Below are 24577 nucleotides of genomic sequence, written 5' to 3' on the forward strand. Positions count from 1 at the left end.
CCAAGTTTCAGCTTCTTTTAGCCATCAAAACAAATAAATAATGCAATATGCATAAAAACATGCTTTCTGTTCAAACACGCAGGAGCCACAATCCTTTCACCACACTTGGCCTAATTTTGAAATTGATTTGGTAAACAAAGTAGACTTGTGTGCATCTCAGAGAGCTTAACCCCTCCACTCAGAGAGGCATGAAATCTGCTAAAAATGCGAGAATATTCTTAGAAACCAATCCCATCAAACAAAAACCGAGAAACTACTCCAAACAGTAAGAAAAAAGACTAATATAAAAAGTCTAATATAAAAAGTATATTTCCTTGACTAATTTACAATGTTAATTTCATTTAGTCATAGTAATAAATTGCTAAATTGTAACATTATATATTTAAATGTATATTCCAGCATTTATTTCCTACCAGATCTCTGATTCTGTAGTCTATGTGCAACTACCACAGAAAATAATTAAATTTCCCTGTACTAAGAAAAGAACAGAGAACTGTTTACTAAAAACTCACTCCTAATTCGAGTCTTAGGCTGGTTTGGGCAGTCAATAATGGTTCAATACATGACTACGTAGAATAATTTCACATGAAATAGGTTTTTGTGGAATCTGCACATGAGCTGAAAGAAATCACGAAAGAATTATACAGAAATATGCAATAAAAAATAAATCCCAACAACTGCACATAGCTTCCATTTTCCGTTCTTTTCTCAGTACAGGAATTTTTTTTATTACATTATGGTTTGTGGTACTTGCACATAATACTGTAGATACAATAGATACAAGTTAGGTTGAAAACATGCTGGAACATTCCTTTAAGAACATTTAAAACCAACTCGTGTTCATAAATGTTCTACCAAGAAACATTACTGAGTATTAACTAGCTCAGAATCTTTAGAATCATGTTGGCTATATTCTCAGATCTGATATTAGCCCTTACTATTTAGTGTGTTATGGGATTCTACAGCTTCATGGATCAGAAACTAGGTGAACTGATCATTAGAGATGTCACTAGTCTGGATGTCATATACACACCTTGTATATAAATGCCTCCAGGCAGCATTCTACTGCAAGAGTAATAGACAAAACAAAGACAAGTAACAATTAAGGAGCAGAACTGCAAGCGCTAGTCAAATGGCACAAATCTACTGCAGAAAAATATAAAAATGTTCAGCAAGAAATTTAACTATGTATCCACACTGCCCTTAAATAATAGTATCTTTAGTATATTTTCTCAAATGATTGGCCTGAAAATGCTGATTTTCTATAACAGCAGTCTAACAGTAGTACTGGCTGCAAGAAATTTCAGATTTATATTCATGCACTCATTCTAATATATTACTGTTTCTATAGCAACAGCTAATTCACAGGGATTTGTATGGTGGACATTCCATTTAACCTTTATATAATCTATACTATGTAGAGTATATAGCATATATACACCAGGGTTGGGGGTTCGAATCCCGCCTCCACCCTCCGTGTGCATGTACTCCCTGTGCTTCGTGGGGTTTCCTCTGAGTACTCCGGTTTTCTCCCCCAGTCCAAAGACCAGTGCAAACTCCCCCCCAGTGCCAACTCACGTTGGTCACTTATAGCATTATAAACAGCAATTCCTTCATTTTGTTTTAAAGTCAGTAAAACGTAGTATTTACTTAGTAAAGCGATTACCAAGTCTTCAAAACGGAGGACACTGCGATTTGTAATTTCTTGGTAACAATGTTTGTTTTACTGACTTTAAAACAAAATGAAGGAATTGCGACCAACGTGAAGTTTGCACCCCATGAAATTAAATAATCACCAAAACTATGCCATTCGTTTGTGCTGGTTTGGTGTTTGAGATATTAAACATAATTTTTTTTTGGCTGTGTGACGTCACTCTCCACCTCATGTCGCTCAAATTGCTCCAAATCGCCGCCATTTGTTTGTGCTTGGTTTGTGCCGTTAAAACAAACACTGTAACTATTTCTCTTCCTTAGATATAACAAGAAGGTTTTCAGGAGCGATGACATCACTCTCCACCCATGCTGTCCAAATCGCTCCGAACTGGCGCCGTTTGTTTGTGCTCATTTTGTATATACAGTATAAACAGATCAAAAAAACAATGTGTCATTCTTTAATAATTAAAATTGTAATCGTTGTTCAATAAAATACTTCAGTGCATATTACTTTAGGAAACTAATCTGCATTGCACCAGGCGGTATTACATCACCTGCATTATGTTTCTATAACAACATACCCCATTGTGTTTTATTTCTTATATTATATTATACTAAAACTTATTACTTTATCTGTATAATAGTTCTATCTATGTTTCTGATCAAAAAGCGTATTTGTAAGTAAACCTATTACGGTTTTATGTTTACTCTGCAAAATACCTTAAAGATACTGTTACTAAACTAGCCATATACTTATTAATGACTATTCTTTACTTTGAACGACTGTATATCACAAATTGAAAGTATACTTTAAATTAAAAAAAAAACAAAAAAAAACACAACAGCAGTGAAATATAGCTAATTCTCCCCATCACAGGAGGGTTACCAGTGTGAGAGGGTGAGGATGGTCTCTCTTTAATAAGTCCCTTAGAGGATCACAGACTTTTTAATTAATAATTTGTTCTTGCTTGTATGAGTCAAGTTTGTTTATTTGTCAGGTGATGACTGAACAGTGCACAAGGGAAATATCTTTATAACATGAAATACGAAGACAGACTCATGAAATGCATTGTTTTTCACCATAACAGTGGAGTTAAAACTTAATATAATTACTAATGGGGGTAAGAATGTTTTGCTGTCATTGCCAGACATCTACAAGAGGTTTAAAGTATATGCAATAAAGATGCATTACATTAGTTTGGAAAGAACTTAAGTAGGTCAGCTGTTGGAAAAGATGGACATGAAACACTGATTTGGGTAACCTTATGAAAAATTGCATGATATAAGAATTTCACAATTCAATCATTTCTTTTCTAAAGAGGATCATATCTACACAACATTTTAAACTGAACCCTTAGCCTTCATCAGATAATCCAGTCAATATAGAAATGCAGTTTTTGTCTGATTTTTGCCTGATATGTTGTTTTGTTTGTGACAAAACATTATCAGTACTGGTACAGCACAACTTTTACAGTGTTTCACATTTCTTTATCACACTATAATGTCATATGGTCACAGTCATAATCTGGATTATAATGCCAGTATTGTCATTTTGAAATAACCCATAACCTCAATGAAATTCTCACACACTGAATATACTGTCTCTCTGGACAAAAAATGTTGCTCAAATTTAGAGTTAATAACGTCTTATTCCTGAGTCTGCGTGAACTAAAAAGAGGAAAATCAGCACAACACAAATGGTTTTGACCCCAGAGGACTAGGCAAGGGACAGTGTAAAGGAGTGAGAGAGGGAGGCAAACAGAAGAGAGGGAATGGAGAAAAAGAGAGTGCTTGTGCTTCTTTTCAAGGCTCTGTGAGGCTAAGAGCGGGGAGCCTGGGAACGGCAAGCCGGTTTGGCTGCCCTGCGAGAAATATCCTGTGTTGTAATGTAAACAGTGCTGAACTCTGATCTAGCCAGAAAGCCCCAGATCTGACCCTGTATTCCCACCCAGGAATCTGCTACTGACATTAGGAGCTCATTTTCTCATTTCCTTGGAAAGGATCATGACCCTTCTAGAAGGTGGTGTGTGTGTGAATCCCTCAAATTATCTCCTTCTCCTAAATGGCCTCTGTGCCAAATCTATTGCTATTCAACTATAGCTATCTATTGCTATCCAGCAATGTGGCTTTTACACATTGTTTACACAAGTTCAGCATTTTCAAGCTTTATCACGCTAGAGATTTACACTGGTTAATTGGTGAAACTAAATGAAAAATTCACGGCTTAGTTAAAAATATACAACCTGATGTAGGGCTGCACTATTATGGCCAAAATGATAATCCCAATTATTTTGATCAATATTGAGATCTTGATTATTTATCATGATTATTCATTGAATTTAGTGACAACATATTTTTATTGCACTTTCACATTTAAATAAACAAACCGCTGCTTTCACCTCCATATTGTGCTACATTCCTACTAATGCACAAATCTTTGCATCAAATTAGACTGATCCTTAAAGTGCATCATCTCGTAGAAGCAAAACATAAATAGAATACTACCCAAAATATAGGATAAGTAAAAATAAAAATGCCATCAACCAAATGAAAATATGAAATCAAATATAACAATATGCAACCAAATGAAAACAATTCAGGCCTATGCAGAAAAGGCAATAACAGTGTTTACAGGAGGAGAGATGCAAGACAGTTTCTTTAATAATAATTACAAAAATTTAGGAGCACAGTTGAGGGTTTTTTTTTTGTTTGTTTTTTTTTTAGAGATGGTAACATTAATGTGCCACAAGATAACGCACAAGTAGGCATGAGAAAACTTGAGCTTGTCAATCATGACATAATTTAGGAACATAGTGTGAGCTATGACTGATTAATTTACCTTCTGATAAACTACATTTAATATTTTCAGTTGTATGCAAAAAACAACCGTTAACCTGTTCCACCTTGTAAACGAATACAATAAACATCATTGTTCAGTCTTTGAAGTCTGCACCTCTTAAATATATTTAAAGCTGCACTATTAGACATTTTCCACTGTCATGGTTCTGGGTTGAGTCGGTTCTCAAACCACTCTGTGTATATTATATATATATCTGAATAATCTCATATAGGATGTGATTGGGTGAGTTCATTTACCTGTCAGAGGCAAAGCGCTTTAGTTTAATGGTGTTCCTTAGGGATGCACCGATCAGTATTTTTACGACCGAAACCGATACAGATACCAATCTTTTTGTTTAAGCTTTAATCAGGAGGTCTGTCATAAACAGTTAAATATAAGCTCTCTGCTCATGGTCACTGTTAATTGAATTAAAATAATAGCAATGAGAAATACTGTTTGTTAATTGATAAATAAACAAGCATGAAATATTTATTTTTAAATATCATAAACAATAGTCCTAATTAAAAGTAGACTAACACAAACATGATCCATATTAGGAAAAAGGCTAATAGCTTTCTAAGGAGATAGCAAATTTATCTTAATGTCAAATTGATATTAAATGCAACCCATAGTAATTAAACATTATTTCATTTCTCATTTTCTTTATATTTTATGAAGTTATTATAATATCAATTTTTTTTATATTAAATGATTTATTTATAACTAAGCACATTTTCTGTCTTTACATTTTATAAGTTTTCTGTTTGTTTGTTTATCAATCAGTTGTTCTTTTTAGATCGGTTCCCCAGTACGTCTGCTGATAATATTGTTTTTTTGGGGGACTAATTCAAACCATGGAAACTGTAGTTGACTTTTCTGATGATATCTGGCAACCTTAAGTTTAAATGACGTGACTACGCTATGTATTTGAGTTAGTGAAGAGCCTAAAGGAGAGCAGCAGCGTACTCCTTCTGAACAGTTGCTAATCTTGAATATTAAATAATTCCTCACCAATCATAAAGAAGTTTGAATTAAACCCACTTTGTAGCATTAGCATTATTATTAATTTACTCCGCCCGACGCCGCTGTCTCTACACGAGTAGGTGAAAGTTCAGGTCATTTTGCGGGATCAATAAAAGATGGCGGTTTAGGAGATTGGGAAATTGAGAGAAGCAGATGATGTTCAGTGTTACTCTTGTCATCATAATGGCTTCTCTGCAGTATTTACACACTTATTCGGTTGACTGAGGTGATGAAAAGCAGTGTGAACTGTTGAACGGTGTAGATGCATTTTGGACTTCCTGTAGTTTTTATTCCGATTGTATTATACAACTCCGAACAGGTCACTCGCACTGGTGCAAATAAATATTTATTCACAGTTGCGCAAAGTACTTTTCAATCGCAAACGCGAGTGAAATGGTCGCACTGTAGAGCCCTCAGTTTATCTGCAAAGTCTTTTCCTGTTCAGCATGATGATGTTTAATGTCCCCGACAACCTCTGTAGTGCCATTTAGCACTGTGCTAGTGTCATGATTTCCCCTTGCGCAAGCGCTGGTGCTCACAGCGAAACTGGCAGCTCGAGCGCTAAAATGCTAAATCGGTTTCCGGGTTTTGGTGTTACAAAATGACGTCATCCCTGCACCACTCTATGGTGATTGGCTGCAAATTTAGGAAGCGCTTGATTTGATCTGTAGTGGAGTTTTCTATGAGCGGAGGACGAACTTTAAACGGCAATATCGCAGTCTATCATGTTTATTTAATCGTGGGCTGTCAAAATCGTAATCGCGATTTATACGCGATTAATTGTGCAGCCCTAACCTGATGGCCTATTTTTAAATACATCACAAAATCTGATTATTAGAGGTGGCTTGTAACACTACATTTACTCTGTGGTATTTACTTTCCTAACTTTTTAAGTAAGCATAGTGTTAATGTGTTATTTTTCCCCTCTTATTCGAGTCAAAGGTAAAATGTACTTTTACTTGATTGTATTTGGCCATGTACATCCTACAAATTTTTCACATTATTATTATGGGAGCTTGTTTTGTTCACAACAAATTATTTAATTTATTTAGTTTGACGTTACCCATTGCTTCCAGGTGAAATACCAATGAGGTCAAGCATTACATGACTTTGTTTCACCAATTCACAGCTGTCACATTAAAGTCTACAGTGCTTGAGCCACATGAATTTACGGAGGAAACAAGTGAAAAACTCCAGAAATAATAGCTATATGTGATAATGCAAAGTGCCAACATTATGTTGCCATAAGTTGCCTGTCTCCATTTACTTCCATTGAATGTAAATGTAAATAATCAACACTGCTTCTTCTGAAATGTAAATCTAATCCCGTGTAACCAATAAAATGCCATTTCAATACAGTTTTTTAATAACTATATTTTTTATTATTTTACCCACATCTGCTAGTTACGGGAGTAAATGTTGGAGGTACTACAGGTAAATATTTTCTTTATATTTGTAAGAAATTGAGTCAGAAACACTGATAAGTAAGAAACATTGTTTTCCCTCTGAACACAGGTTCACAGTTGCTAACAGGCGTGTATGAATGCTTGCACACCTGAACACGCAGGTTCCCACAGGAGTCGGATTACTGGTAAGTCCAACAAAGCACGCTGCTTGTCGAAGGACATGGTGAGACCGTCCCTCTTTTCCCTCTTCAGCAAAAAACCTGACAGACTCAAGGTACTTTCTAAGCTTAAGAAATTACATCAAGCATGAAAAGGATAGATTTGTGGAAGATTTGACTCAGATGTAGTTAGTATGTTCAGCTGCTAATTCAGTGGCTTGCAGTACCGTCAGGGCCATTTTGAATTTGCACTTAAAGATTGATTGCAAAGTCTGAGTTATGATCACAAAAACTTCAGTATAGTACAGCACTATTCAACTTATTAAAAACATTGTTTCATACATACACTGGGCTGCCAGCTTATCAGCTTTTTCACATGCAATAAATCAGCAACTCAGTGTCTCATCACACTTAATTTTTTTTCTTTATTTCTTCCTTACTTTATTTCTTTTTTGCTTTCCACTTACAACCCCAATTCCAAAAATGCTGGGACGCTGTGTAAATGTAAATTAAATACAGAATGCAATGATTTCCAAATTTCATAAACCCAACCCAGAGACTCTGACTCTCTAAGATACTCTTTTTATACCCAATCATGTTACTGAGCTGTTGCCAATTAACCTAATTAGTTACAAAATGTTCCTCCAGCTGTTTCCTTTTAGTAACACTTACTTTTCTAGCCTTTTGTTGCCCCGTCTCAACTTTTTTTTAAAAAAAGTTTAAAAAAATAAAATTACCTTATTTTTCCTTAAAATGGTACATATGCTCAGTTTAAACATTCGACATGTTTTCTATGTTCTATTTTGAATATCATATAGGTTTATGAGATTTGCAAGTTATTGCATTCTGTTTTTATTTACATTTTACACAATTACAATTTTGGAATTCAGGTTGTAGCTGATAACTTTGAAAAATTCAGTGTAATTTTTTTATGACTGACCCACAGTTAAAACAATTTTAAAAAGTCACTATACATAGAGGAAATTAAGACATTTTCACAAAATGTCTTCCAAAATTGTTCATATACATATATATTTTACATAGCCTTTAAGAATGCCTTTGACAAAAGAAGAACGTATTGAAATCATTCTCACGGCTGAATCGGAAAGCTGTTGCAAGGTTGTGAGGGATGTTAACAGGAAACAATGCAAGCACATTACATATGACACTGTTGCCAAACTTATTAACAAATACAAAAAGACTGGAAGTGTTGAAGACCAACCAAAAAGTGGACGTTTACGAACATCCACTGACGAAGGCACACATGACGTGGTGCTGGAATACATAGTCCCCTATGGTCCATAGTCCCCTATGGAATACATAGTCCCCTATGAAATACATAGTCCCCTATGGAGACTTTTGGGACACTGTGTATAATATCTTTTGCTCAAACACATAGCTAAGAAATAGCAATCATAATAATGCTGGAGGGTTTTAATCTCAAAATAAGCCCAATTGCAATGTTACAATATGTTACAATGTTACAACTGAGTATAGTTGTATACTCAGTAACAGGGCTGCGCGATTAATCATTTTTAAACCGATTTTAAAGGGTGCGATTTTCAAATCGTAAGAGCTGCGTTTATTTCAATTAAGGACCATCAAATATGGTAACAAGCATTTTTTATATTTGATGCAGAGTTTAACCAATGGGGGGAATTAACACTGCACATGCTGAAAAAAAAGCAAACACTTGAAAAAAGCAAACACTTGGCAAAATGAGCCAAAAACATCATTTGGAAAAGATGAGCAGGAGCTAGTGTTGCTTTTTTATAGTAATAAAAATTATTTAGTTCAATTAGAGAACAGTCACTACAATTAAAAACTGAACGTGTCTGCTCAATTCAGCATTAGCTTTATGAGTCAGAGTCACAGCACAGATCAGATTTCATTTATCACGTGACGAGAGTGAGGCGAGCTGACGGACAAGACGATGGCTGAAGATTTGTTTTCAAAAGTTCTATGTTTAATATAAGCGAGTTTGTCATTGCACTGTTTTGTTGTTGTTGTGTTTTTCATTAAGAATAATAAGGAACCCACCATTCAAGCAATTGCTGCACCCGAATTGAAGCTAATATGAAAGTTAAAGTAAAATGCGCACGACCGCACGGGCATTCATAAGCGATTTAAAAGAGAGGGGGAAAAGAGAAAACGCTCCAATGGGATTCATACTTTCCCATTGACCATACGGGAGAACACATCGCTTCTGGATTGAAAGATGCGCTAGCTGACTGACGTCTGAACGAAGAAGGCCAGGCGTGCATCACCACAGACAATGCAGCCAACATAATATGGGCAGTGGAAATAAATGGATGGACCAGACTTCAGTGTTTTAGTCACAGACTCTATCTTGCTATCGGTAAGTGTTCATATATAATATAGATTTTATCATCGGAAATTATTCATATAGAATACATAATCATATGCGTGTCATTTATTTTGAAAAAAACATTAGAATTGAAACAATAAAATATATTGGTAACACTTTATAGTAGGGCTGCACAATTAATTGAATATCGATCGTGATTACGATTTTGACAGCCCACGATTAAATAAACATGATCAACTGCGATATTGCCGTTTAAAGTTCATCCTCCGCTCATAGAAAACTCCACTACAGATCAAATCAAGCGCTTCCTAAATTTGCAGCCAATCACCATAGAGTGGCGCAGGGATGACGTCATCTTGTAATGCCAAAACCCGGAAACCGATTTGGCATTTTAGCGCTCGAGCTGCCAGTTTTGCTGCGAGCTCCAGCGCTTGCACGAGGGTAAATCATGACACTAGCACGATGCTAAATGGCATTACAGAGGTTGTCGGGGACATTAAACATCATCACACCAAACAGGAAAAAACTTTGCAGATAAACTGAGGGCTCTACAGTGGGACCATTTCACTCGCGTTTGCGATTGAAAAGTACTTTGTGTGACTGTGAATAAATATTTATTCGCAACGGTGCGAGTGTCCTGTTTGGAGTTGTATAATACAATCGGAGTAAAAACTACAGGAAGTCCAAAATGCATATACACCGAGAAACAGTTACTTTCACACTGCTTTTCATCTCCAAATGTGTAAATACTGCAGAGAAGCCATTATGATGACAAGAGTAACATCATCTGCTTCTCTCAACTTCCCAGTCTCACAAAGCGCCATCTTTTATTGATCCCGCAAAATTACCTGAACTTTCACCTGCTCGAGTAGACACAGTGGTGTCGGGCGGCGTAAATTAATAATAATGCTAACGCTACAAGGTGGGTTTAATTCAAACTGCTTTATGATTGGTGAGGAATAACTTAATAATCAAGATTAGTAACTGTTCAGTACGCTGATACACTTCAGTACGCTGATACGAGGAGTACGCTGCTGCTCTCCTTCACGCTCTTCACTAACTCAAATACATAGCGTAATCACATCATTTAAACTTAAGGTTGCCAGATATCATCAGAAAAGTCAACTCCAGTTTCCATGTTTTGATTTAGTCCCCCAAAAAACAATAATATCAGCAGACGTACTGGGGAACCGATTTAAAAGGAACAACTGATAAACAAACAAACAGAAAACTAATAAAATGTAAAGACAGAAAATGTGTTTAGTTATAAATAAATTATTTAATATAAAAAAAATAGATATTATAATAACTTCATAAAATATAAAGAAAATGAGAAATGAAATAATGTTTAATTACTATGGGTTGCATTTAATATCAATTTGACATTAAGATAAGTTTGCTATCTCCTTAGAAAGCTATTAGCCTTTTTCCTAATATGGATCATGTTTGTGTTAGTCTACTTTTAATGAGGACTATTGTTTAAGATATTTAAAAATAAATATTTTATGCTTGTTTATTTATCAATTAACAAACAGTATTTCTCATTGCTATTATTTTAATTCAAATAACAGTGACCATGAGCAGAGAGCTTACATTTAACTGTTTATGACAGACCTCCTGATTAAAGTTTAAACAAAAAGTTGGTATCTGGATCGGTTTCGGTCGTAAAAATCCTGATCAGTGCATCCCTAAGGAACACCATTAAACAAAAGCGCTTTGCATCTGACGGGTAAACGAACTCACCCAATCACATCCTATATGAGATTATTCGGATATATACACAATATACACTGAGCGGTTCGAGAACTGACTCCAACCCAGAACCATGACAGCGGAAAATGTCTAATAGTGCAGCTTTAAATATATTTAAGAGGAGCAGACTTCAAAGACTGAACATTGATGTTTATTGTATTTGTTTACAAGGTGGAACAGGTTAACGGTTGTTTTTTGCATACAGTCTGTAAAATTAACTGAAAATATTAAATGTAGTTTATCAGAAGGCAAATTAATTAGTCATGGCTCACACTATGTATCTAAATTCTGTCATAATTGACAAGATCAAGTTTTCTCATGCCTACTTGTGTGTTATATTGTGGCACATTAATGTTACCATCTCTAAAAAAATAAAATAAAAAAAACTCAACTTCAACTGTGCTCCTAAATTTTTGTAATTATTATTAAAGAAATTGTCTTGCGTCTCTCCTCCTGTAAACACTGTCATTGCCTTTTCTGCATAGGCCTGAATTGTTTTCATTTGGTTGCATATTGTTATATTTGATTTCATATTGTTATTTGGATGATGGCATTTTTACTTATCCTATATTTTGGGTACAATTTTATTTATGTTTTGCTTCTACGAGATGAAGCACTTTAAGGATCAGTCTAATTTGATGCAAAGATTTGTGTATTAGCAGGAATGTAGAACAACATGGAGGTGAAAGCAGCGGTCTGTTTATTTAAATGTGAAAGTGCAATAAAAATATGTTGTCACTAAATTTAATGAATAATCGTGATAAATTATCGAGATCTCAATATTGATCAAAATAATCGGGATTATCATTTTGGCCATAATCGTGCAGCCCTACTTTATAGTAAAATTAAAACCGTTAACATTAGTTAATGTTGAGTATTTCATTTACATATAATAATGATAAATAATTCTACAGCATTGGTTGAGCGTTGTTAATAATACAATTGACTGCATATACTAATATATGTTTACAATTTCAGTATTCAGTTTGTTTTAATGAACTATGTATTATGAACAAATAGGAATTACTAGTGAACAGTGTTGTATGTGTATAAACTAACATTATCTTAAATAAATAAATGCTGTAGTTATTTGCTTGATTTGTGATGACTGATGTTTGTATCATGACAGCTTTATTTGAAAACGAAATGCCACAATGTTGAAGTGGTTTTAAATAAACAGTAGCACTAGAAATTGCATTGTTTTCGTTGTTTATTGTAGTGTTAGAAGATAAAGTGGTGATTATGCTTGGTCTTTCCCAAATTTCTCTGTCTGGGGATTCATAAAGCATTATCTTATCTTATCTTTCTTTTGATGCTGTGCAAACCACCACAACTCACCAGTAGCTCTTTTTTTTAAATAATAGTAAATCGCATTTTAAATCAGATTTTTTTCTCCAAATCGTGCCACCCTAGTTGGTAAAATACCTGTTTAAAAGTGCATAGACATGTTAGTTGGCTAAATGCTCATCCCTAGTTTAGTGCAACTGTCTTTCCTCACAAGTACAATGCAACAACAAACAGGCCTGTTTATCTGTCTAAATCACACTTTAGCACAGTGAGGTTTTATGTTGAACAAAAATTATAGTAAGTTAATGAGCTAAGCATGACCGTGTTCCATCCATGGACTGCCATGTAGCATTATGGCTTGAGTTACCACAGCATGTGTAAAACATGACACTCTGAATGAAATGTGAAATGTGATGTTGATCCAAAAACAACTGGGAGCTGGAGATAAGACATAAATTATACACTAGTGGGCTACAGGGATTTCAAATGAATATATCTGTTCTGGAACAGTTAAGGATGGTTATATTTTCTGATTTTGTTCATAGCAAAATATACTTTGGTTCCTGGTTTTTATGTTTATTTTTTTCGTTCCTCAACTTGATTTGGAGCCCTGATGAATATTCTCTAATTGTTAAGATCAGGCCTCAACACATCTACACAGACTGTACACCTACACATGTCAATGCCATCAATCAAACGATCATATCAATAATGACACTACAATTAACAATGTGTGACAACACATTATTCAAGTATCATGCACAGAGAACATTTGCAAAAATCTAAATGTCAGCCTTGATAGGCCAATGATGCCCTTCTGCATTCTCAGTGTAATGTGAAATGTAGCTTTGCCACAGTTTAAAGCTTTGGACTTGAATCATAGCTACCAGATGTCTATGGGATAAATCTAAGCCCTCAACACACGGCTGGTATTTGAATTTAGCCACATGCAGTTGGATGAAGCAAATGACATTGCTCTAGCCATATGACAGCCAGCCTGTGCTTCTCACTGATCACCTCCCTTTGAGTGTGTGGGTTGGAAGAAATTCCTCTTTTATTTTTTTTCTAAATTCTTTTTCTTCACTATTTCCTCTCAGAACAAATACAGTTAGGCTTTTCTATGGAAGGTCAGTCTTAGGTTTGGTCTTAAAGATCATATTGAGTGGGATTGTCATGACCTATAGCTATTATTTTGTGCAAACTAAGCCAGGAGATGTATATGCTGAACAGTTCAGTGGTCTTCAAAGCCTCAGTCATCTCACAGGCTGTGAATAAAACATGAGGAGTACACAGGGGGTGCCTCACAAAGATGCCGCTAGGAGAGCTAGCACAGATGAGCCCGGAATGTCTTTGATTTCAGCAATGCGAACAATTCCACTGGAGTTTTACACCAAACTCTACTCATTCATGTTGCCTTTCCATTGCTAGGTTATTGCCACCATTCATTTTCAGCTTTCTGGTTCTAGCATAAAGCTTATCGTGGCTTGCTTTGTGCTTTCCTCTTTATGATGAGTGACTTTGAATCAGTAGTTCTAAGAGGGCAAAGACTGAAAAAATATGAAGCGGTGCAGTGAAAATGTGCAAGCGACATGCTTCATAGAGATGAGAAAAATAGCAAAATACATAAAGCTGTGCTATACATTAATAAAGCAGTAGGAAATTCTTCCAAAGCTGAAGTATGCTCTGTTTAAGACTAGTGTTCCTCATCCAGATGAAAGACATGAGAACAGTTGTGTTATCCACTGTGAGACACTCACCTTGATTCTGTATTTAGAGTAGTCCCTAAGGATTCATGTAACAGAAGAGAAGAGTGTATCCAGGGTCAGGCACAGCTCCAGCCTTTTCTCCTACAGCTCTCAAGCCAAGAACGCCACCAAATACTTAGGCATTTCCTCCTTCCTCATATTATTTTCATGCCTGCCGTGTCAGCCTTAATCCTAGCCATTCATATTAATACACTAAACATCATATAGTAGGATATCATATTTTACAGAAGCATTTAATTGTTCACTAAGGATCAATATGCTCAACTGGAAGTTCTACACTGTGACACAGATGTGTGGGAAATGTTGAACATGTGGTTAATCAAAGGGGTCACTGAACACAGTTAATGCGTCTCCTGATCTCTGTACAATCTGGCTTCAGATGAGCAAACACAACTAGTTGCAACTGGTCTCTCCTTCCGTGAGAGTGTGCTCCACATGGCCCTCCCACTGTTCCCAGATCTGTCACTACCTTGAAATTAGGAAATAACAAAAAGCATCCCGATGCTCAGGGCACTTAATCACTGGGTGGCCTCCCAACAACAGAGCTTTCAAGGCTTGTTTGACTTTGAGTAAACATAACCAGGAAATATATTCACTGGCACTAAACATTTATGTACGGGAGGCATGCTTCAAATGCTTTTACAGGAAAAGATTCATTCAAGAAGGTGCTTTGAGAGCAATATGTTAAAACCCATGATAGTAGCTAATGACAATGGATGGCATGGAAACAAATCCCAAGGCCACCGAGTTAAGTGTTTACTGATTTGTAACCTCTTAAGCTTGTCACTGTATGAACTGCTGAGAATTACACAGGATTAACAATCTCATGGGAACACACCGGGTAATGTCCTCCAACAGGCAGAAATGTTTAATTGATTTAACAGCTTTAATGGGTGTCAAACGGCGAAAGTAATGAGGAAGGCATGGGGACAGTGAACAAAAGCTCAACACTGTCCTATTGACCTCAGGGGCTTCCTCAAGCTCATATCTTCTTACTGAGTCAGGATTCTTATCATTATCCCAGCATGCTTTACTGACATACATGAGCCACTTCCCTGTCACATTCTAGCCATACACAAAAAGTAAAGTTTAATGGAGTAGAATTTTTTATAAGCTCAATATCCTTCTCATGGAGGTTATCATAATAAATTCATCTTTATCTACATATATCTAAAAATCTAAGCACCGACAGATGTCGATATGACTATAATGGTCAGCATAAGAACAGGTATAGTCTTTACAATAGTGTTACGACCCCGGTCTAGGGTCGAGGTGTAACATAAATTGGGGGCTCATCCGACCCTGTAAAAATCATCTGTGAAACCCTTCTTGTGGCTGTATATAGGGTAAGTTATTTCACTATACTCTTTGCTTGGCTGTTTTCTTTGTGGTGTGGGTAAAAAGGGTAGTGATTAACACACAATGACACACACACACACACACACACTTCCTTGTGATGACCATCCATTGATATACATATTCGTGCAGTTAATTAATAACAGCCAAATGTCCCCACGAGATATACCTATCCTTGTGGGGACAATTGGTCCTCACCAAGATATAAAACATGCATCCCCCCGCTCCCTCCCCCCGCTCCCTCCCCACTCCACACACACACACACACACACACACACACTTCACGTGGTGCCATTGTGCGTCATAGCGCGCGCTCCGGGCTCAGTTTTTTTGTAGTTTGGGGGGGTTTTTTTAGTGTAAAGGCATGTTGGAGTCCTTGTCTCAGATGCTTACCGCTATGCGTGTTGCCAGTCTCGGTTCTCCGTCCCCGGTCTCTCGGTTTTTCTGCTCTCCATTAGCTCTGGCTCCGTCCGGCCCGTGCGCCGCGCCTCCTCTCGCGCTCCTCTCCTTGCCTCTCCGGTTCCCGGCGCCCTGCTGTACAATACTGAGCAGCTGCAACGTTGCCTCGCGCTCCCGGTCCGAGATCTCAGCCTGACCGCGCGCATAGCGGCTCTCACACGCCGAGTGATGGCGGCGGCACAGCTCGATCCGCGCGCGCAGCCGCTCCACTATAGCGCTGTGGACAGACACCGGACTCACCGAGGCCATGGATCCCGATCCCACCGAGCCCAAGACAGGGGGGAACCCCGGAGCCGTGGCCTGCGCCGGAGCCGCTTCTCCCATTCCACACAGTCACACCGTTCCGTGCTCGTTTACCGCAGAAGTTTGAGCCTCCTTTTGCGCAGAACGCAGAGCATCTTAGAGTAAAATTACTCACAGGGAAAGATCTTCATTGCCAACCGTGAGGTTTTCTTAATCACGACACTTTTATTAAATCACAATCCATGCGCAATAAGTCTTCTGTCAGTATGTGGGTTTCAAAGTTTCCACCACGCTATTTGCGACAGTTGCAAATCTAACGCAAGGTGTAACTCCTAACAGGCTAAATCAGTTCCGTTTCGCAGTGTGTTCAAGTCCATAAACCCCGAGCACAGCCCACAGACGTATCCGTGTGTCCGGTCTTCCGCCTACCGCGAACTAATAATTGTAATTAGAGCCTATTATAATCCACAAAGCCAGAAACTTCCGGAGTGAAGGAGATATCTCAGTGCTGTCCCGTCATTCTCTTTCCTAATGCGTCCAATGCGCTGTTCCGTGCGCCTCCTCCCGTTTACTAAACAAATGCTGCAGAAACGCCGGAGCGGACTTCTCTCCTCCTCCTCCTCCTTCTCTCCTCCTCTCTTCCTCTTCTCTACGAGGCCGCTGGCGTGTCTCCGGCTGATTTTACACACCGAGTAAAGCTGAAGCACTGTCTGAGAGAAAGTGAGGTCAGAGTGCGCCCTCTAGGAGCGCTGCTGGAGAACTGCGTTTTAGCGCAAATACTTTCATCACACTCACATACATATATATAGTTGCAAAATTACAGCCCCCCCCCCATTATTACAAATTATTCAACCTCCACTGCAAATCAGGTTTACTGTAAAAATCGACAGACTTTCAGCTGTTTGCAATGAACAAATCAAACAAAAGCAATTGAAATAGTTAAACACAACGTATGCTTCAAGTGGTTTCCCCAAATTCAACTGAAAATGCAACTTGTAATGACTTCTCCAGTCTCAAAATTATTCAACCCCTGAATAGAATCCCTCATAGCATCACAAATATTCAAAACAGGTGTTGTCTCAAGCACACCTGATGCAAATAATCAAGGGCTTCATTAGGTGCACCAGGTGTGCTTGAGCTGGAACACATGAAATACCTGAACTGTCTAGGGGAAGAAAATACATAAAATACCTGGATGGGGCAGAAAAAGGAAGCTAACAACGGCTGCATATATATATATATATATATATATATTGCCTGAAATTTTTCATTACATTTTCAGTTTTCAAAGTTTTCACTTGAGTAATGCTCAGCCTACCAACAGCAACCTACTCAATAAAAAAATATTGAAGTATAATTAAATATTTAGGCCTAAGTTCACACAGCATAACACTGGTTATCATCTGCTTTTTGCTTTTAAGGAGCCCACAGATCTTTTGTAGTTGCTCTAAATGCTGTTTGCTTTTGCTCCTTCTGCTGTGCATTACCTGTGACAAGTATGAGTGTGTATCAGGGTTGCCAAATTGAGTCTCATAATTGGAATACTTAATACCATTAGTCTAAAAACAGGTTTGGATAAATATTTAGTTCAGATATAATTTGGTCATAGTTTGACAAGACTTGTAGTTCATTTTAACCCTTTATCAGACACACAATGAAATACTTGTGGAAAATAAATACGTTAATTCTAACTAATTTGATCACATTTAATAGAATTTCATTGTTTGTTTTTTTTTTTTTCAAATTCACCCTTTGGATTAGGACTTATGGATGTCTACCAGTTGGTTGAGATGCCCATTTAATGTAACGAAGAACTTACTGAGCAAAATGGACCAGTAGTGTGTTAAACCATACCATTTACAACTACAAATTTAGAATTTTGATTGTAAACTTTTCCAAGTGTTTATATATGAAATTATAATCAAATATGTTTGTATAATTATAACTTTTCTAACCCTAGGTATTTACTTTCCCACACAGACTAGACAGGATGAGACCATGACTGTCACTTTCTAAAAGACTACGAAAAAGAAAACACAACACAATAAAGTATAATAAATATTATACACACATATTTAAAAAGTTTATTCTACATATTTTACTAAAAAGCTCAGTTTGTGAGTTTAGTTTGTCATTCTTTCTGTTCGTTAAATATGGGAAATAAATCCTGTGGTTTATGAGTGCAAGTTTCTCTTTTATTAGTATATTTTTTTTGATGCATCATCTTTTTAATATTCATTGTAAAGTAAGAAGTTATCTTGATATGCTTGTGAAATTGCTGATAAATCAGCTGACAGCAGCCGGTGAACTCCTGCAAAATCACTTCAGTTTAACAACTTAGTGACACGTTTCAACACAACTTGTACATAAATATAGTGACATGACTTCAGTGTTATAGTTACATCATGTAGAGAAAGTCAAAAACAAGCTATGTGTTATCTTTTTACTAACTTTTGAGATTTTAGCTGGGTAATTTGATGAATGAGGTGTAGCCTTTGGTGATATGAACGTCCGGTTTTCATACCAATTTCAAAGTTATATTTCAGAAACGTAAAGAACTCCTTTGTGGCTGTATTATGTTCAGAACACTCATTGTAATCCCTTGAGATAAATGGAAAAGATGTACTACAACGTCCTCTGCATCTGCGCGTGAGCTTTACATAGATCCTAACTTTATTGGTTTGAAACGATTACATTCCAATTTATCCAATTTACCCATGGGGCGTGGTGGATTTACAAAATCAAACTCTTGGTTCCTAATTACATAGCTCATGTGTACTTTTTATTCACTATCGCTACATTTATTTGCCTATACAAGTTTAAAATAGTTAAATTATTTATGTTAATGTGAGTTACGCATGTCTCAGGCTCTTTAAAATGATAAATGGTCTGCACTTATATAGCGCTTTTGTACAAGTTATGTACAACACCAGAAAGTGAGACCAGCGCCTCCTAGTGACAATAAAAAGGAGCACACCGAATATACAGTATATCTACTCTTTTCAAAGCTTCCATCAGTTTTGCTTAGTTCTTTCTTGGTTTTATTTTACAAATTTGTTTTATTTGTTTGTTTCTTTTTGTTTCTTTCTTTCTCTTGTTTTTCTTTCTGTTGGTTTTTATGTCTCTTGCTTTTTGTTTGTTGTTTTTTTTTTCTTTCAGTTGCCTTTTTTGCTTTGTTTTTCAGTTTTTTTTCTTTCTGATGCTTTTTGTTTGTTGGTTTTTGTTTGTTTCTTTCTTTCCTGAGTGTCATGATGAATGTCGGTCGATATTAGCACAATCAATGTCGTTGTTCCAATAAAATGGCCAGTGTCTACTGTAGCATGTGATTTAAGTCTACACTATGTAACTCAGCACCTGAACTACAGCATCAGAATGCATTTGTTTAGTACAGGATCCCTGTTGTTCTCTGCTGATCATCTGGTAGACTGATCCGAGTTTCATGTGATTCAATTAGTCACACGATCACTCCATTTGAAACCACAAGTCAATTAAAATGCATATATAAAACATGGCTGTTTTCTCAGCTCTCTTCCTGAAGACCGTGGCTTGGAGTAAACACCAGATGAGTGCAGCTGAATAACAGCTGAATATCAGCACTGAGTGGCAAAAGTGAACAGAGAGAGATAGTGGTGGAAACATGTTGACATAATGAAGGCCTGAGTCAGAACACAGGGAGCTGTTTATTAGGACAGACTGAGTCATGGCTGTGGCTGCCAGAAGGGGTCAGTAGGGCTTAGGGATGAGCTTTAGTCAGATCAGAGACAGCAGGCACAGGGAGTGGCTCTACACCAACACAATACACACATGGTGATGAGGTGAGGGTGTTTACACTGACCTGTAAGCCTACTCACTGAATTATTACTGTATGAATAATCTGCTCACATTTGTTGCAATTAACAGAAACACTCAAATGTATCACCATATTTACCTTCAAAGACAATCTAAACGCTTGTGTTTGCACTGCAGTTTATTTCGGTCAACATTCTGCGGATATAATATCATGGAATAACAATGTTTTTTTTTTGTATCCCAAAAGTACCACATTAGACCATTTGACTGGCTTTACTTGGCATATTGCTTCACAAAGATCAAGATGCGTAGCATAAATTAATGTTAGTAGAGCCACAAACATTCTTACAAGGTTTTTCTTCCTGCGAACACACAATAAATTAATAAATTAATTCACAAGCAATTGGATATAAAGGCTTTACAGTAAAAGTAGAAATAAGACGAAGTGTACATTACTCAAAAGAATGCAGTAAAAAGAAAAGCTGAACTTTTTTTTTATCGTGCTCAGACAGCAAGTCATCCAACACATTACGGCATACACACTAACACAACAAAGAAATTCAGTTCACTTACACATGCTCTCCCAGAACAGCACATTACACATTTCACTTTTAGCATAGACAAAGGCATGGGGAATAACTGATTTCAGTCTCACAGCCTTTCAGCAGAATCACAGAATGCTGAAGGGCAATGCCAGTGCACCATTACCACAGAAGTACTTCTCCAAAGGTTTCCAATATCATATGTTACAAAAAAGTCGTCCCATAATCCATGCTGAAAAAATGCTGTAATCTCAAATCAAGTAAAGGAGGACCTGGATTAAAGAGCGAGGCTTCACATGGAGTTTTTATGTAATAATAAATAGGAAGTAGCCTTGATGGAAAGCAAAGATTATGTATTTGTAATTCAATTTTCAATAGGACTGGCTTATTTCAATTGGCAGAAACATCTCACGTCTCATCTTAATGTCTTATGATATCTTAAAATGACATGTAAATTTATATTTTGGAAATTCCAGCTTGCGCTTTTAGAAAAAAATAAATAAATAAAAAAAGTTAAATGCAGAAAACTTGAGGATTCTTGTTTGTTTTTATGGAGGAACCCATACACATTCTGTGTAAGAACCCTGTGTGTTAATATGCAATGCTCTTGCTAATTAAAAAATAAAGTAGCTTAAAATAGAACCGCACAAGTAGAACCATTGAGGAGACCCCCCCCCCCACACCCTCCACCCCCAGATAATCTGCAATGACCTCTTTATACATTATGTGATTGCACATTTGGTCTCTATGACAGTCTCTACTACAGTGACTTTACATTGAAACTGCATGTAGATTTTAACACAGAAACAAATGCATTTTAAGAGTAAAAGAGAATTGACTAATTATAATTGCTTTCTGCCTTTGAAAAAAGTAACACTCTTCATTACTGCAGTAAATTCCAATTAATCCGTTCCAAGACACAGTACAGCTATGACTAATTCACCTGGTTCATTTCAAAATACTTGTCTGTTTAATATTTCACAGTAATGTCACACTTATGTACAGTCGTGACCGCATATTAATCTGGAGTTCACAGAGTTTACATGGAGCTGCGCCAAAAGTGATTGACTGGAATGAGTGGACAAGTAGGTCAGTAATGCTTTAGTGTTGGTCCACTGCTGCCATCCTGTAGACTAGAAATTCCAGAGATGTATTCTATGCAAATAAAAAACGTTCTTTAATAATTATATATATACACACACGCACACATTAAAAAAAAAAAAAACTATAAAATGAATTTTCAAAAAAAAACCTCATCTTGTAACCTCTGATGTATACAGACTAGTGTGGCACTTCTGCTGGCCCACAACTGCACGCTTCAATAAATATGGCCGTGAATCCAGGAGGAAAATATACAGATACAGTATCAAGTCATAATATCCTTGAGAACCACTTCATTATTTACTGTAGCTTTTCTATATCTTATCTGATACATCGTTGAAATCCAAAATCACTTGAAAGTAGTAAATTTGTCCACTAGCAAAATGCTTGGCAAGGACAAGCGAATTCAATTTATTGCTAAGTCTCCACAGAGAGAACACGTGATCCGTTTTTATCATCTTCCTGACCAAACATGCACAGTTCAGCTAAATCTGCATGGGTGGATCTCTCAATACACTCAGCTACATAGCTTGAATATAGTTTCATAAATTGAAATGCTTGTTCCTTACACCACACACCAGCAAGCTTTGCCTTATTTTGATTTTTTCCGCCGAGTCTCATGTTTGCTCAGTCACTGATATTGTTATTTTCCCAGAATCAATAGAAGTCAGACAGCAATTCAGTTTGACTGGAAAGCCGTTATTGTAAGCTCAGTCAACTCTGAAAAGAAACAGTTATTTAAATTTCATGCAGCGCCCATTTGTTAGTATTGATAACACTGCACTAGAGATAACTTTCCACCAATCAATGATATCTGTGGACCATATTGCACTCCCAAACAAAAAGGCAAGTGCATGCAACTCATGCTGCAACTGCACAGTCTGAGGTTCATATTTGGTATTTTCTTTGAAATATGAGGCTTCAGCTTACAAGGGTAATGAGAGAGATTAATCGTATCGAGTCAGTGAGACATCTCAAATGTGTTTCACTATTCACAGATAAATCTATCTGCACCTTGTGTCTTGTAAATTGTTATATACACAAACCTGTGATGGTTTGTACAAATATATGTTGTAGAGTACATGGTTTGCCTTCTATTGATATACATCATTTTTCATGTGATTAATATCTTTAGCATTCTCTAATATAAAATTGGTTTTGATATATTTTGGTTACTATCCTCAGATATGAACGGGTGGAGCACTATGTTTTGTTTGTTTTTATTTTTTATTTTTTGTGGGCAAGAGCAAGCAGTCAGATATTATGCTTTCGGGACAAACAAGATCATTAAAATGAATGTGTGGAATTGATTCATCTTTAGTAACTGCCTGGTCAGGGTTGCAGTGGTTTGTTTATACTAGTTTGTTTATATTTTGGGAAATGAAGTTTCAGGATTCAAGACACAAGACATTTTTATGTGCATATTGAAGCACATTTTTGATGTATCCCATACTGATGGATTACGATACAATAATTTATAAAAAATTATGGATTAATCTCTGTCCATAGTTAACAAGCAACGCCGTTCCTTGATGATTAATGGCTATTTTTTCCCCTCATAAGACCAAGGGTTTGTTATGGCTTTGGGTTCCATTTTATAACATCGCTTTGTTGAAGGAAGAAAAATCCCTCATGTCATGGCACACCAGTCTGATGGAAAATGAAGTGATAAGGAGGCCCATGTGCATTGTGTGTTTCATCTTGCTGCCAGAATTAGCATGTTAGTACTCTGTCAGGATTTAATGCCTTTTGCCGGCTCACTGGACTGCCGGACGTCCGTCCACTCCTGCATGGTGTTCTGAAGGGCCTGCGTCTTCTCCTTGTCCACCTGGACATAGTCAACCTTCTCATCTGATGTCGCGGAAGACGTGGAAGGCTGTGTGGAGAGATCAAGGATGAAATAAGCTAAGAGACCAAGAAGAACAAGAGCCAACATTTCACCACTGATATGAGCAGCTTAATCAGTTCTTCTGAACTATTTCAAGGCTGTTAGTGACTCACAGTGAAGTGACATCACATATGTGTAGATATGAAACTGGGTACACATGTTGAGATGATATTGCATAAGTGTGCTGCAGACATCCTCCTATATTGAAAGGACGTCTGACATAGACAGTTTACTTCTTTTTCTACATAGTTGTTTTCTACAGTCCCTTATATACGCACTTTCCTCCTTGAACTTTTCCACACGTTGTAGGGATGCTTTCATCAGGTATTAGGAACCTAGCAAGATGGATGGCACCAAACATACGGCAATCCAAGAAGAAAACCTGATCTAGTCTCAAACAGACTTGAGACTGGGGTGGAGGTTCACCTTCATACAGGACAATGACCCTAAGCATACTGACAAAGCTATACTGGACTCTAAGAACCTGAATATCTTAGAATGGCCCAGTCAAAACTTAGACCTCAATTAGGTTGAGAATATATATCTGTGGAGAAATTGCTGTTCCCCAGTCATCTCCATCCAATCTGACAGAGCTTAAGCAAACTGCCAAGAAGACTGGGAAAAATATCAGAATCCAAAGTGCAAAGGTGACACAGAAATATCCCAGAAGACTTGTACAGTAGCTGCAATTGAACCCATAGGTGGTTCTACCAAGTCTTGGTCCAAGGTAATGAATACTTATGCAACCAACAAATGTCTGCTTCTCTGTGTAATAAAATTTTGTCACAATAGAAAAAATATTTTGCACCTTCAAATGTTAGACATTTTGTCTAAACAAATGGTAAAAATTGTACCACTGTATAAAGTTCAAGTTGACTGTGCTGTCTGGGTCAGAGGCGCATACTCTCTCTCCCATGTCAATCACAGTAACACTAGCCAATCATGGGCGTTTGTGAGCTCATGTATGTGGAAGAGGGCATATAGTG

At 36.9% G+C, this 24577-nt stretch overlaps 2 protein-coding genes across 2 annotated transcripts in view; both read right to left on the reverse strand.

The window, feature by feature from the left end:
* The window catches only part of zmp:0000001236 (mastermind-like protein 2), a 56434-nt gene extending 39363 nt beyond the window's left edge, over nt 1–17071 (reverse strand). Inside the window, exon 1 of the mRNA XM_053647920.1 lies at nt 15963–17071. Coding sequence (XP_053503895.1) covers nt 15963–16352 — 390 coding nt within the window. The 5' untranslated portion in view covers nt 16353–17071. The remainder of the gene's footprint in view (nt 1–15962) is intronic.
* Nucleotides 17072–19915: 2844 nt separating this feature from the next.
* The window catches only part of gab2 (GRB2-associated binding protein 2), a 48702-nt gene continuing 44040 nt past the window's right edge, over nt 19916–24577 (reverse strand). Inside the window, exon 10 of the mRNA XM_053646479.1 lies at nt 19916–23579. Coding sequence (XP_053502454.1) covers nt 23436–23579 — 144 coding nt within the window. The 3' untranslated portion in view covers nt 19916–23435. The remainder of the gene's footprint in view (nt 23580–24577) is intronic.

Source organism: Ictalurus furcatus, chromosome 17, assembly GCF_023375685.1.
Source record: "Ictalurus furcatus strain D&B chromosome 17, Billie_1.0, whole genome shotgun sequence".
NCBI classification, from domain to species: domain Eukaryota; kingdom Metazoa; phylum Chordata; class Actinopteri; order Siluriformes; family Ictaluridae; genus Ictalurus; species Ictalurus furcatus.